Source organism: Sorghum bicolor, chromosome 7 (assembly GCF_000003195.3).
Source record: "Sorghum bicolor cultivar BTx623 chromosome 7, Sorghum_bicolor_NCBIv3, whole genome shotgun sequence".
NCBI lineage: Eukaryota > Viridiplantae > Streptophyta > Magnoliopsida > Poales > Poaceae > Sorghum > Sorghum bicolor.
The window spans coordinates 57,058,589-57,074,449 of NC_012876.2; the positions used below are offsets into that span (position 1 = coordinate 57,058,589).

The window sequence follows — 15,861 nt, forward strand, 5'->3', positions numbered from 1 at the left end:
TATCCCATAGCACTAAGAATTCAGTGATGATTCCAACAGTTTACATGAGCATCCTCCACTCCAGGCTGCAGAATCACCTCCGAGAGAATATCCCATAGCAGTATAGCACTAAGAATTCAGTGATGATTCCAACAGTTTGAACTCCTTGGATATCCGCAATCCAGCCATGTTTAGTAAGGGCTTCCAGCACAGTCCTCTTATTAGCTCTTCTCTTGTTAACAATGGCAAAAATTTGTGGAGCAAGATCAGCTACTCGTTGTCCATAGATCCATCTATCCTTCCAGAATAATGTGCGAGCACCATCACCCACTTCTGAAATGATTGCCATGGAGAAGAGAGCTTTTACTGAAGGATGAACTTGGATAGGAAAGGCCGACCATGGTTTATTTGGTTCAGTTTTCTGAAGCCACAGCCATCTCATTCTAAGTGCCCATCCCAGCCTTTGGAAGTCATAGATTCCAAGCCCTCCAAGCTCTGGAGGTTGGCAGACCTTGGGCCATGCCACAAGACAATGCCCACCTTTCACATCGTTCCATCCCTTCCAGAGAAATCCCCTTCTTGTTTTATCTATTGCCTTGAGAGCCCATGCTGGAAGGTCCAAGGCCAAGCTTTCCAGATAAAACTTGTTTTACCATCACACGCCAATTAATAGCATATCTGGTAAGTTTTATCTAAAATGGGCCATTTGTTAGCACCCACTAGTACATCTTTCGATATTTAGAGGTTGGCTAGACTTGTTTTACCTAGGAACACTACTGTATCAGAATTTCAACTTTGAGAGGCACTTTTGCATTTAAGATACACATTCACAAAGAATATCCCCATGAGTTAAGACTGTGTACAAACCTTACAATCTCTACAGTGTTACTCAGCATGTTGCTCAAAGTTCCTTGTGTTGCTATAATATTGAACATTACTGTAGTGGCAACAGAAATTCTTTCTTAGAACTGAAATACATTTTAGATCAGCAAGGGCTTGGTTTGTATTACTCTTTACATGCTTCTCCTTTTCTGGGCTCTCTGCTCACACCTCAGGTTTATTGATATAGTTACTTTTGTTGTGGTAGGTTGTGATGCTGTGTAAGTTCTGTTGTCTTTTTACAATGATTGGGCATCGCACTGTTTAGTAACAATCTTGAGTCTATGTGCGTATCCTAAATTCCTTGTTTCTCCATAAACATTATTAGTTTCAGGAAGTCAAAAATATGTTAGGTTGGGAGTTGCGATATTATTGTACTCCAGGTTCCTTGTTTTGTACTCTCCTCTCTGTTTACCAACCTATTTGTTTTAGTGCCCTTTCTTGATTTCCTTTTTATGCTAATTTGGTCTTGCGAGTTGAGATATTGTTGTTCTCCAGATCCCTTGTCTTGTTCACTCTCTGTTTACCAACTCATTTGTTTTAGTGATCTTTCTTTGTTTCCCTTTCGATTCTCATTTGGTCTGTTACTTAACTCCAAATGTTGTGATCTCAGCTCTGTTAACTGTCACTGTTTCTTATGAGTTGCAACGATATCTTGTTTATTGTTGTGATCAAGGAAAGATGGCAAACTGGTGTTTTACTAGGTACTAGTATTGCATCACCGATGATAGAGCTAATCTTACGCAAATGAGCTACGAAAACCAAAGATGAGTAGTGAGATGTTTGTTTATTTGACGTCTTATATAAACGAGGAACTTCCTATTAATTCTGTCCATTTTTTCCCCCAAAACCTAACCACTTTAATTATTCTGTTGTTGTGTTTTAGCAAGTTAACAAAGATTTCGATATTCTGCTATTTTCACCTAGGGAGAAATCAAATGATTTAGAAGCATAGTTTTGGTTACAAGTGTTACAAAATATCAGACAGAGCATCAGAGTCCAACTAGCAACTGTACAGATTGTATATGAGTGGCGGCTGTCGTTGTTTCTTGTGGATTACTGCTATGATCTTATGGCACAATGTGATATGTGAATCGTTATGTGATGATCAAGTAAGGGTGACATATTGCATCAGCCAATAGTAGAGCTCACTTTTGTACGCAACTGGGCTACCAAACATGAACAGAATTGAGTTTATCCGATGTTTTTTTTTAAACAAAGGGTCTTGTACTTGAACAGTCTAGCGTCTAGGCCCATCTGGTATAGTGCTACTCCAGAAGTCCCGATACTTTGCAAGATTTCGACATCCTATTTATATATCTTGGGAGAACCATGGAACCAAATGATGTCTCACGAACAGAGTTTCTCTTCGCCAAACTGAGAGGAAAGGACCCTGATCCTATCACTTACGGAATACTATCCTTTCCAAACTGGTGGTCTCTTGACCAATTGATTGAATTGATGAACTCTCTTATCTACAAAAATGGAAGATCCAAGACCTGGATCAAAGTCGAAAATGAACGAACATTAACCATTTTTATTCACTCATCACTATAGTTCACAAGAACGAACATTACGTTTACAAGCCTTAGGGTACAGATATCATCAGCCAGCGAACAAACACTAGTAGTTTGTTTACACAGCAGGGGCAGGGCAGCAGTATGAATGAACATTGCTTTTTTGTGTTCATGTGTACGTGGCATCTCCCTCTAGCTCACGCACGGATGGCGATTCCTCCCTGCTGCACCTCGGCGGCGGCGTTGGCCTCCTCCTTGTCGGCCTCCGTCGTCTGCTCTCCGAGCACCGGCAGGTGGCCCTTCTCCTGAAGGTTCTTCACCGTATCGTAGAGCGACTGGCTCACCGGCCGGAACTCCAATCCCAGGTCCCGGAGCTTCTGGTTCGAGAACTTGTACGGCTGCTTCCGCGGGTTCACCTCGTCGGAGCACCTGCACCACCAAACGCTCACACAAGTCAGCAGCTAACCAAAGCAGGTTTACTCAGTCATGCATGGTCATCACGTACAGGACCAAGCCAGCACATACAGGTCAAGGTCATCCTAGAAAAAGGACCAAAAGGTCAAGACCATTGTGTTATAATCCATTTTTGATTCCTAGTTGTAGTATCAATTCTAGTGTAAACACATGGTTGTCCTGTGTGGCAGGTGAGATTCTTCAGCTTGGACACAAAGCATTGCGACAATATGCAGTGACGACAGTGATGGAAGGATGATGCTACGGTTAGGTTCCATTGGTAAGGTGAGATTACGACAGCAAAGCAAATGGTCGACGACGGCGAGGTATCTTTGAAACACAACCATATATATGAAATTGTTATGGGAAAGCTGTAGACGAATGTACCCAGTTCAGTCCACCGCTGTTACAACGAGATTACCCGCTAAAACAGAAATAAAGTTGAATATTCCAGCGCGTTAGAGCGAGGTTGGTAGATCTTCTGTAGTCAGCAGTCGAATAATATTCCGATCATTTTTCGCATCCTACAATGGCTTTCTCCAGTTTCAACAGCTTACCGTGTTCTTCGAATGAGACTAACCTCTCTGTGTCCATGTTTTGTTTGAAAATACTGGATGGTGGAGTGTAAATATTCTACATGTTGGTGTAATAGTTGCTTGCGTCTCAATCATCTAGAAGTAATGATGTATATATGATTTGGAAAAATGCATGATTACTAGCTAGAGTGACAGTCATGCTTTGCTTTCTTGTGTGGTAACGATAATTCCTAGGACTCGGTGATTTTAGCCACAAGTTATATACGTGAGTACTTTCATTCAGTGTAGTCCCTTGTAATAGTTTTATTTTATAAAAAAACAACCAACTAGACTATGATCCATGTAAAATTTAAGTGCTCGTGCAGTTAAGTATCCGATGACTAGGGTGACGGGAAAGGCCTTGTTTAGTTCCGAAAAGTTTTTGATTGATACTGTAGTACTTTCGTTTGTATTTGACAATTATTATCTAACTATAGATTAAGTAGGATTAAAAGAATCATCTCGTAAATTACAGATAAACTGTACAATTAGTTTTTGTTTTCGTCTTTAGTGCTCCATGCATTTGCCACAAGATTCGATGTGATGAGAAATCTTGAAAAAAAAAATGAATTTTGGGGTGATCTAAACAAGGCCAAAGATGACCTACTGCAGAGGTCACTGCTCTAGAAATTGCTACAGATTCTTTTAGGACCTCCAAGATGACCTACTGCAGAGGTCACCCCTCCCTCAAGGAACTGCTGCCAATTGATTTGAGTAAATGAAGAAATTCATATGTCCCTTCCTGTTTAAACTGCTTTCTTATTAGATAAAATTATATTACAGGAATATATATATTTTCCATGATCTTATTGATGTCTCTTACATTCATGATCTGTGTCTCCGTGACTATGAGCAATTTCTCTCCTAGTGCTAGATAAAAGCCAAACTCTGTTTCAGGAGTCTCTCCTAGTATAAGAAACAAAAGGCAGGCAGAGGCAAGGTTGCATGCGTCTGCTTCAGGAGTCTCTCCTAATACATATGATGATAGTGATATATACCAGAAACGGCCGTACCCGATTGGCCAACAGGCAACGGCCAAAGCGAACACGGATCAGACAGGATAATGGCCGTGAGAGCTACTCCCTCTATCCCAAACTATAAGTTATTCTAAGAATTTTGTTAGTCAAAGCATCTCATGTTAACCAAATTTATATGGTATAATAATAACATTTATAATATCAACTAAGTATCATTAGATTTTTTATTAATTATATTTTCATAATATATTTATTTGATGTCACAAAATTTTATAATTTTTTTTTATAATTTCAATCAAACTTAAGATACTTTGACTTTCTAAAATTTTTGAAATAACTTTCAATTTGGATGGAGAGAGTAGCTTGCAAAGTCCGACCACACGCTACTTTTCCCGCTCTGACGCTACAGATTTCTACCGCTCGGACAGCTACCCTTCAAAGTGGTCACGTACGCTGTCCACTGGCAGCACGTATCTACAGCTGCAAAGGTAGACTAGCGGCCAAGCGCCCCGGTCGAGACTAGTACTCGAGAGTGATTATTCTCCAGTATATATCCTGCTTCAAGTCGCTCGGTCGTGACATGCAGAGAAAAAGAGAGGCCGGGTCGGGCTCCGACCACGCCTCACCTACTTCCGTCGACGGCGACGTGCGCGGCGAACGTATCAGGTACTGACGCGTCGCGCGCCGGCCGTCCATGGACATATTTAGAGGCTGTTGGTTATACGTGAAGTACCGTTCCTTGATTTATTATGTACTAAATAATTGATATATTCAACAGATAATTTAAACGAACAGGACCCTAAATAGAGCTATCAAGTTTTTGAGCCTTTTTTTTCAGTGGCAAATACGTGCATATTTTTTTTCATTATCATGCAATTGGAGACGTGTGATGCATGTACTAGCTGCGGCATCTAGCTTGTACAGTACGCTCAAGTCAGCGTACGTCAGGATACAAGGGAGTTGGTTCACCTGAACCCATACGCCCTTCAGTTGATCATCATCACTTTGCTTTTGCTTACTTGTGCACCGAGCTAATGACGATGGATATCTAAGTGTCCTATCCATCGTTACCTACCGCAATTACTTGACATATATAGTAGTATATGTGTTGTGTTGTAGCTAAGATAGGCTTGGGATGGACGACATGCCAACCGCTAAGTACATCTAAACATAGTAATTAATTTATGCGCATTAAATGAGTAGCTACTAGTATGTGCGGAATTCTATTATTTGACAAAAAAATGTTGTTGGAGAGAGGTACGGACATTACTAGGTTATTAAGGTAGAAAAGGATATTATTATTGTACCTGGTGGGGACGGGGTACTCGGGGAAGAGCTTGGCGAGGATGCGGACGACGTCCTCGCGGTGGAGGACGCGCTCGGCGCAGAGGTATCGGCCGGACGCGGCGGGGCTCTCGAAGACGCGGAGGTGCGCGTCGGCGACGTCGCGGACGTCCACGTACGCCTGCACGGCGTTGGCGAAGGTGCGCGCGGAGCCGTCCAGGTACTTGAGCACGTGCGCGATGCTGGCGTTCACCGTCGGCTGCAGCAGCGGGCCCACCACCAGCACCGGGTTCACCACCACCAGGTCCACGCCGCGCTGCCGGGCCGCGTCCCACGCCGCCTGCTCCGCCACCGCCTTGCCGTAGCAGTACCAGTTCTGAATGCATCGCATCAATCATGAGCCCCGGATCAGATTCAGATTTTATATATATATATATATATATATATATATATATATATATATATATATATATATATATATATATATATATATATGACGATGATCATCATCACAACACCTACACACTGCATGTGCATCAGGATATCATCGCAGTGATTGATCATGGGCATGCACTGCAGGTTGCACGTACACTAGCTAGCTAGTGCGTGATCGATCGATGAGCAGGTGAACTGTCCAACGAGAACAATAGTGGTGTGTCATGCTGACGCAATTGTTGCGTGGGAAGACACAAGTTTTTTTTCTCCCCCAGGCCCGGCGATTAAATTACATTTTGGATTTTTTTTTGGGGGGGGGGGGGGGGGGGGAGTTGTGGGGTATAGACGATCTCGACCATAGCACTGTAGATATTAGTGTGTGCTTCAGCTGTCTCGCTCATATATCCAGGACCGATTACGTTTATTACTCAAATCAATCGACCGCACACCTACACAAGTTAAAGAAACTCTGGAGCTACGTACTGTACTCCACACCTTTGAAGAAGGCTTGACAATTTGCAAATTAAAAGCTAGCTAGCCATGCATCGGTCGACCGCTTCTCTTAAAGCAAGGCAGCAAATATATGTATAGAGAATTTGTTCGCTCAACAAAGACAAAGTTTCGTGCACAGTGTATAATGGCGACAAAGCAGGCCGGCCCATCACTAGCTTGTGTCGGCGATCGGGTCCATGCGTTCAGCAACCGGCGTCGTTTTTTTGTAGCCATTTGAAATTTCCATTTTCCAAGCATATGGCGTGACCGTAGACGACGCCACACACACAGGGTTGAATAATTCTCGTGGACTAGTGGTGAGTGGTCACCGGACTAACAGTTGTAAGCTGGGTGCGCATGCATGTACTATTTGTATGCGCTGCTATGTGCTATACATGCTTTTGATCACTAACCCGCTGCTTCTATCGAATAATTAAGAGTCAACAACAAAAAGAGGTAGGTTTGAATTTTCAGCTTTAATTTTGACAACAAAGAGTTCGTCATGCACGTGTTCAAGAATTCAAGACACATGCATGCAGTATAAGATTCCCAAACTTCTATACTAGCTAGCTAGCTAGCTGCCTATAGCCCTTAATTTCTCAGTGTAACACTCCGTCCGTCAACAGCAACCAAAGAAAGAAAAAGGTCGGCTTCACAAGAAAAATATGGAAAATAAATATTGTATTTTAAAGACAAGGAAAAACGTCACTCCATACTCTGAATTCCAGTTCCAGTCTTGTCTGAAAGTGAAATACAGAGGCAAGAACAGAGGCTGTGCCAATGATGAGCATATAACCAGAATCTATCGTGGCTACCTCTGCATGCCATACATGTGTTTCTATAGGCGTGCGTGGCCTCATGCTGGATCACGTCGTCGCACGTTACATCCACATGTTGCTTGCTCTATGTTTTTTGTTCTTTTTTTTTCTTAAACCAAATCCCTTTTATATTCATTCTTTGGGTTGGCTAGCTTAGGATATAGCTAGCTACGTCGATGACTAGAGAAAGTTCTAGTTCAAATCTAGTGCTGGTGCTGCTACGTGTGTGCTTTCGACAGGCACCATCGATGAGCACTTGATTCTAATTGGCTGCCTCAAAAGTCGAACTCGATCTCTTTTAGGGTTCGGTTGGTAGTGCATGCCAATAGCTCTAGGTAATAATTCACCTATCTCATGATAGCTATCGTTAGGCCTTGTTTAGTTCCGAAAATTTTTACAAAATCGACACTGTAACACTTTTGTTTGTATTTGAAAAATATTGTTTAATCATGGACTAACTAGGCTCAAAAGATTCGTTTCGTCAATTTCGACCAAACTGTGCAATTAGTTTTTATTTTCGTCTATATTTAATACTCCATGCATACGTCTAAAGATTCGATGTGACGGTGAATGTGAAAAATTTTGCAAAATTTTCAGGGAACTAAACAAGGCCCGTGTTTCTTTCACCCTACTAGCCTTTTTTTCCTTTTGTCTGTAGATTCAAAGAAAACAAAAACAGAAAGAAAATACTGATATGGTGCAGGTAGCTACTGAAAGGTAGCAGCTGCATGCAGTGATGAGGTAGTAGTAGGGGAACAGATGACAGATGGAGACGACAAAGGCAAAGCTAGACTGAAAAAATAAAAGTGACCAAGCACCCACCCTGGTTTTCTTGCAGAACTCGAGGTCGCTCCAGCACGACTCGTCGACCACGACGTCGGGCCCGCGGCTGGGGTCCATGGTCACCGCGCCGATGGAGGACGTGAACACCACCCGCCGCACCGTGCCGGCCTCCGCCGCCGCGTTGATCACGTACTCCGTGCCGCGCACCGCCGGCTCCACCATTTGCTCCTGCATGCGCGCGGCAGGCATGCATGCAGTTGTTACTGGTGGTGTGTCATGGTGGCAGCAAAGGGATTGAGAGTGTTTGTCATGCGAGGCGAGGCGAGGTGACCGATCGATGATCGTACGTGTCGATCGGTCGAGTAGTAAGCATGGTACTCACCGGATCGTCGGTGACGGGGGAGGCGGTGTGGAAGACGCCCTGGCAGCCCTGCACGGCGCGGCAGATGGCGTCGTAGTCCAGGAGGTCGGCCTTGCAGAGGATCAGCCGCTCGGCCGCGCCGTCCAGCGCCTTGAGGTGCGCGTTCTTCGGGTCATCTGCATGCCATCATATCGATCATCATTAGAACAAACGTTTAATCGTACGTACGTCATAGATCACTCCTCAGCTAGCTCTACATATATATGCATATATATAACAGTTAACAAGCATGCCTGGGTTCCTGACGGTGCCCTTGACAGTGTATCCCTTCTCGAGCAGCATCTTGACGAGCCACGAGGCGATGTACCCGGCCGCGCCGGTGACGCACACGGTCTGCCCGTTCCCGGGCTGCGCCACCACCACCGGCGCCGCGGCGGCAGCTGGGGCGGCGCCGGCGGCATCAGTGGAGACGGCGTCGACGACGGTCATCTTGGCGCGCGACGACGACGATCGACGATGATGATCAGCGATCGAGACACCACGCACCAGCTGTTGTTCTTCCCTCTCTTTAGCTAGCTGTAGCTAGCTAGCTAGTTTCGTCACGAAAGCTGGCTATCTAGCTCGTAGTGGTAGTGCCGAATGAAGCACGCAGAAAGGCAGAGGAAGTTGGAGAGAGTTAGTTTTTAGGTTTTTTTTCCCGCTTTGTATGTGCGGTCGAGTGATGAGATGATCGATCGAGTTGGTAGCTGGGGTTTGGTAGGATTCTCTCTCGCGATCGACAATCCTGAGAGGGCCGGGGTTGGAGCGGCGCGGATCGGAATTTATAAGCACAGCCAAGCCAAGCGCCCAAGGCTGGCCGATGACGATGAGACGGGTGGAGCGCGCGCGGGGCGTGCGCGCACAGCTAGCTAGCTAGCGCCCGAGGAGTGATGAGTAGCTGAGACTGAGACGACAGCGAGAGATGATGGACGGGCACGGGGGTGTGGGTGTGGGTGTGGGCGTGTGGCCCCCGGCCCCTCGCCGCGATCGCGACCGCGGGGTAGGTGAGGGTGAGGCAACTGGCAAGAGCAAGACCCCCACAGCCGTATTCCACGACGTACGTATGTACGTACGCCAGGGCGAGATCGAGAGGCCGGCCGGCGTCTACGTACGGGCGACGTAGGTGAAGGAACCGAAAGAAACAGCCTGCTGTGCTGCGCCTACGCCTGGTGAATGGATCATCGATCAGGCCGCAGGCCGGTTGGGTACGTGCTGCCAGTACAGTGCGTGTGAAAAAAGTGGAAACTGAAGACAGGGTCAGCATCAGCCATACTGATACTGATCGATGAATTTGAATTAACATTTATTAGTCGTGTGTACGTACGTGCCCGTGCATGTCTCTCGTGGACAGCTGCTAGCTACCTGCTCCTAGTCATCAGCAGCATGCAAGTCATAGCTGCTTGCTGGTCAACTGGTGAGAATATCCACGGAAATTCAGCCAATTCAGGCCTGTGTACCTTGTGTTCAATTATGGACTTATTCAGTTCCTAAAAATTTTCAAGATTTTTCCGTCACATCAAATTTTTGGACGCATCACTACCGGATCCAGTGTCTTTGCCGACGGCCCGAAGCCGTCGGCAATGGCTTTTCCGCCGTCAGTGAAGGCTTTGCCCACGGTTTGCCACGCTGACCGTCGGCGAAGAATTCATCGGCAAAGGCATCTTTACCGACGGCCACATGTCAGACTGTCGGCAAAGCTTTGCCGACGGTCGTGCCTGCCGTCGTCAAAGACGCCACGCTGGTCGTCACCCTAACGGCTATCTTTGCCGATGGCTGCATCAGCCGTCGGCAAAGATTTATTATTTTTCTTTTACTTTTTTAAAAAGGCTTTGCTCACGGCTGGCCGTCGGCAAAGGTTTGGTCACTTTGCCAACGGCCAAGCCGGCTGTCGACAAAGGTAATTTTTTTTTTGTTTTCTTGCATTTAGTCCACATTTCATCACATATATACCATATAACCCACATTTCATCACATATATTCATAACAATATACCATATGAACCACATTTCATCATAAAATTTAGTTTCAACATGAAGGCATGTCCATAATACACATAACATGTCCAAAAGAATCCATACATGTCCAACATAAGCTAAACATGTCCAACGTGCAACAACTTCATCGATGAAGGTCCATAAGCGAGAAGTAAAGGTACCTAGCTCTGTGCATCGTCCCCAGGGGTCCTAGAGCCCCCACCTTGCTCGTATGGAGTCCAACCCGACTGCACGGCCGTATCGTAGTGCCAGCAGTATCCCTGCTGCGACGGTGGAGGAGGTCCCTGTTGTGTCGGCGCCTACGGCCACGAGGTGTACCCCTACTGTGATGGTGGAGGAGGCCACGTGTACGGCTACGCGTGGGGAAGGTCAGGTAAGCTGGCTAGCCCTGCGGTGGAGAAGGACTCGGTGGAGGGCTGGCACATGGAGTCGGGTTCGAACCCGCGGACAGTGCCTGCACAAAGGCACAATGATGTAATTAGTACCTACAGGATGGCCACACAAGCTAAAGTAACAGGCAAAATACTCATCGGATTAGGTACACGAGCAGACACAAGAACTGGTGGTGGAGCGAAGATCGAGGCAGGAGGCTCCTGCCTATGTCCCCAGGATCTGGGACCGGAAGTAGCGGGTCAGGTCCGCATACCAATGACCGCGTATCCCTTTCGGATGGGAGACGCCTAACTCGGTTACACGATCTACTTACAACAACTATAAGGAAGAGAGGTGATTTATACCTAGGGTGGTGACGCAGAGGCGAGTCAGTATACAAAGATGATCAGGGTCGCCGAGGTGCTCCGGATCCCCTCCGACACGTCCTGCTCTGCAAAACAACAAAGACATCACTATTAGTTGAAAATTTACGTGCAAGAAAAGTCGGCTCGAAGGTCGACTTTCAGGGCACGATGGCCCACACAAGCATAATTCCGGCACGAAAGCCTGGCACGACATAATCGGCATTAAGGCCGAAAACCCTAGGGATTTACCTTCTCCTTCGGCGACGCGCGGGGACGAACATGGACGAACACCGTGCACGAACAGCGTCGACGACGTGGACGAACGAACAGTGTACCTTCTCCATCCTTCTCTTCCTCCTCCATTCTCTTCTCCTTCCTCCTCCCTTCTCCTTCTTCTTCCTCCTCTTTCTCCCTCCCCTTCTCTTTTCTTCCTCTTCTTCCGCCTCCCCCTTCTCTTTTTTCCTCTTCCTCCTCCCCTTCCCTTTCTTCCTCTTGCTCCTCTCCTTCTCCTTCTTTGCTGGCCGACCGGGGAGCTCGGTGCCAGGGTGCCACCGGCAGGGGAGCTCGGGGCTAGGTGGCCAGCGGGGGAGCTCAGGGCTGGGAGCTGCACGGAGGACGGGCGGCGATGACGGGCCGCACAGATGGCATCGACCAGCGGGGGAGCTCAGGGCTGGGGGCTGCACGGAGGACGGGCGGCGATGACGGGCCGCACAGATGGCATCGACGCGCTAGGGCGGCGCGCGCGTGCGATGCCGGCGCGGTGGCGCGTGAAAGTGGCGAGTGGGCGAACAGCGGCGATGCAGGGGCGTGGCGCTGGCCGGAGCGACGGCGACGACGAACGCACGGTGGCTGCAGTGTAGGGAGAGGAGGCAGGCCTGGACGCGACGTGGTGTGGATAAGGGGGGAGGGGTGGGCTGGGCTGGATTTTTACTTTAACTGGGGTTACCCTTTGCGGATGGTCGGCCCACGTGGCCATCAACAAAGGCCATCCATTTGCTCAAAAGTTTTTGAATTTTTTACCATGGCCTTGACATGCGACGGCGAGACAACTCGTCAAGTTTCATAAATTTTGAACTTTTTTTGGATTTTATATAATTTTAAAACACTTCACGCACGTAACTCATCATGTTACGACACCAACATGGTTTTAATTTCATGTGAGGTCTTAGATACGGCTTCAACATACTTCGGACATCATGAATACCATTTTTCGAATCAATAAATTCCATTATTTCATGTACTTGCAATTCAATCTCGAGTTGCCGGAAAAATTCGAAGAAACAAAAAAAATTAATGAAAATAGCACAAAAACTCAAAATTGTCCTAACCTTTGAAGTTGGTATGTATTTGGTGTAGGAAGGTCTCGGAAAAAAAACTGAGAAGAAAAAACAAAAAAGAATTCTTTCTTTGCCGAGGACCTCAGATGGCCCTCGGCAAAGAGCCTTTGCCGACGTTCTGCCCACGTGGCCGTCAGCAAAGGTGGCTGTCCTAGCAGGCTGTGAGATCGCCACATGGCAGCTCTTTATCGACGACCACGACCATCGACAAAGGGGTGTCTTTGCCGACGATCTGATGGCCTGGCTCTCGGCAAAGTGGATGGCGTCGGCTGCCGTTTGGCCTAGACTCCGTTTGTCGAGGGCCCGACTTTGCCGAGAGGCAGGCTGTCGACAAAGAGGTTCTTTACCGATGGCCTGGCAGGCAAAGAGAACCTTTGCCGATGGCCTAACCCTCGGCAAAGGATTCTTTGCCGACGACGGGACCTGGCCGTCGGCAACGTCCGCGTTTCCGGTAGTGCATGCCTGAAGTATTAAATATAGATAAAAAATAATTAATTTTACAATTTGTCTGTAATTTGTAAGACACATCTTTTAAATCTAGTTAATTTATAGTTGACAAAATACAAACAAAATTGCTACAGCCGAACCCAAAAAATTTCGCGAATTAAACATGGCCTATATATGGTGTGGCACTGTGGCTTGTGGAAGGCTTACATTATGATTGGGTGGAAATTTCTCTGAGATGTGTAAGATATACTGTACATGTTAAATGCGGAAGGAAATGGGATGCAAGAGATGCTAGGTTAGCCATGACTATCTTCTCTTCGGTCCGGTGGTTGTCTGTTTGCTCAAGGACGGATGCCGATGGGTACTGCTTGGTACTGCTGGTACGGCGTCCGGCTACCACCACGTGCTTCGCATGAAGGGGCTTAGAATGACCACGTCACCATGAGATCAGCAACCGTGCTTTCTTCCAAACAACCGGATTTTTGATAGCATAATTTAAACTTTGCAGTTTACTATATGAGCTAACAACTTCAGCTTGGTAGGTCAAAATGGCTGTACGCAACTCCGTATAGTTTTCCTTATCAGAGGCTACTATTTATAGAGCACTACTTTTCAGCTAAAATAGCTACTGGGAAACGTTGTTTATTAGAAGTTATATATAATTCGCATCCTTTTGTTGAGCTGAGACACTGAGAGGGTTGTTGAGAAATTACATCACATAATTTACTCACCCCGTCCCAAAATAAGTGCACATTTTGCATTTCAAAGAGTCAACCTTTTTTTTTTTTTGACAAATTAGCACTACCGCTGCTATATCATATAAGAATAGAAGCATTCAGATATTTTACAAAATGAAACTATATATAAGAAGAGGCACACAGACTTAGACACAGAAAACAAAGTAAAATCATTGGGGTAGAATAGGAAACCTGGTAGCTCTTGTGACGATTTCAATTTCTTGTTTGATTACATCCAAAACGTGTAGTGGCGATCGCGTCGATCCTTCAAAGGTTCTTTTGATTGCGCTCTTTTCAAATGCTCGAGGTCGAGTACATGAAGATTTCGTTGTTGTTCTCTGTTTCATTGTGTCTCCTTGAAGCCAATTCTCCCACCACTCTTGCATTGTTTCAACATTCCCATTCATTTGAATGCACTCCCTGCCCAGCTTCTGACTTCCATACTTCCTTGGCAAATCGGCACGGGAGACACAAATGCAAAGCAGTCTATGGATCTTGATCGCACAATGGGCAAATGGGATTGCAAGGCCAATTTCTCACAGCAAGTTTATCCGTCGTCAGTACTTTTGCTTGAACCAACAACCGGGTAAAGAATTTTACTTTCCCTTCTGCATGCACTCTCTCTAGATCGACTTTGCCTTAAAGGAACAGTAGGAGCCTTTGTATTGTGCTTGGTACGCGGATTTTACAGTGTAGTTCTCGTCTGCTGTCCACCTCCAATGAATTTGATCTTCTTGTTCATTTGAGTTGCACTAGTTGGAGACTAAGTCCCAAAGGCGCACAAGCTCTGCCATGTGTTGCACAACCTCCATCCGCCATAAGCCTCACGTCCAATTGTAGTTAAGTAGATCATTTTTTACTTTTTGTTTTTTCCTCCATGCCAACAAGTATGAGTTAGGCGCCATATCAATTGGAGCCTGCCCATTTAGCCACGATGAATGCCTAAATGATCCTCAGTCACCACGGCAAACTGTTACCACCGTTGAATCTCGAAAAGAAAATACTTGTACGTCGAATCACATAGGATTTTGTACCAATCCAAAGTCTATATATCTGGATCAAACCCAAGCATACCGTAGCCACATGAGGCGTAGTCCGCGGCTAAAGCGTTCCAAGTAAAGAATGCTGACCCCTCCTAGTATTTTTGGTCTGGTGGCTTTCGGCCAATGGACTAATAAACATTGTCCACCATTTGCTGTTTTTGCACCCTTGAGAGAAAAGATTTTCTGGTTCTATTAATCCTCTTTATCGCCCATTTTTTAAGTGCGAACATTGTGATGAAGTACACTGGCATTGAAGAGAGATTGAGAGCACAGAGGCAGTCCCAAATATTTTTACAAGGGGACGATTTGATCTTGCAAGGGATAACATCCAGGATTTCATTTATCTACAATTGCACAGTCAAGCGAAAAATATTGATGAATGGATCATCAGGCCGGTTGGGTGCTGCCAGCTGCCAGTACGCCAGTACATTACGTGTGAAAACTGAAAACCGGGGCCGGATCAGCCATATACTGATGATGAGGCCTTGTTTAGTTCTAAAAAATTTTGCAAAATTTTTCAGATTCCCCGTCACATCAAATCTTTAAACGCATACATGGAGTATTAAATATAGATGAAAATAAAAATTAATTGCACAATTTGATCAAAATTGACGAGACGAATCTTTTGAGCCTAGTTAGTCTATGATTGGATAATTTTTGTCAAATACAAACGAAAGTGCTATAGTGTCGATTTTGTAAAATTTTTTAGAACTGAACAAGGCCTTGAATGAACCACACCATTCATTCGCCGTGTGCCCGACCGTGTCTCCCCTGGACCGCTGCTACCTGCATGCTCCTGTTAGGTGAACAGCATGCAAGTCAATAAGGCCTTGTTTAGGCCTTGTTTTCACTTATCACATCGAATGTTTGGAGGCATGCATAAAGTATTAAATATAGATAAAAAATAAACTAATTATACAGTTTAGTTAAAATTCACGAGATAAATCTTTTAAGCATAGTTAATCTACGATTAG

The 15,861-nt window shown here is 45.7% G+C and overlaps 1 protein-coding gene across 1 annotated transcript; it reads right to left on the reverse strand.

Moving 5' to 3' along the window:
• Nucleotides 2,376-9,459, reverse strand: LOC8077848 (cinnamoyl-CoA reductase 1). The gene is made up of 5 exons (XM_002445521.2): nucleotides 8,847-9,459; nucleotides 8,575-8,729; nucleotides 8,232-8,420; nucleotides 5,688-6,040; nucleotides 2,376-2,804 (listed from the first exon to the last, which is right to left on the reverse strand). Exons 1-5 carry the CDS (start codon nucleotides 9,040-9,042, stop codon nucleotides 2,573-2,575), a joined length of 1,125 nt encoding a protein of 374 aa, XP_002445566.1. The 5' UTR covers nucleotides 9,043-9,459; the 3' UTR covers nucleotides 2,376-2,572.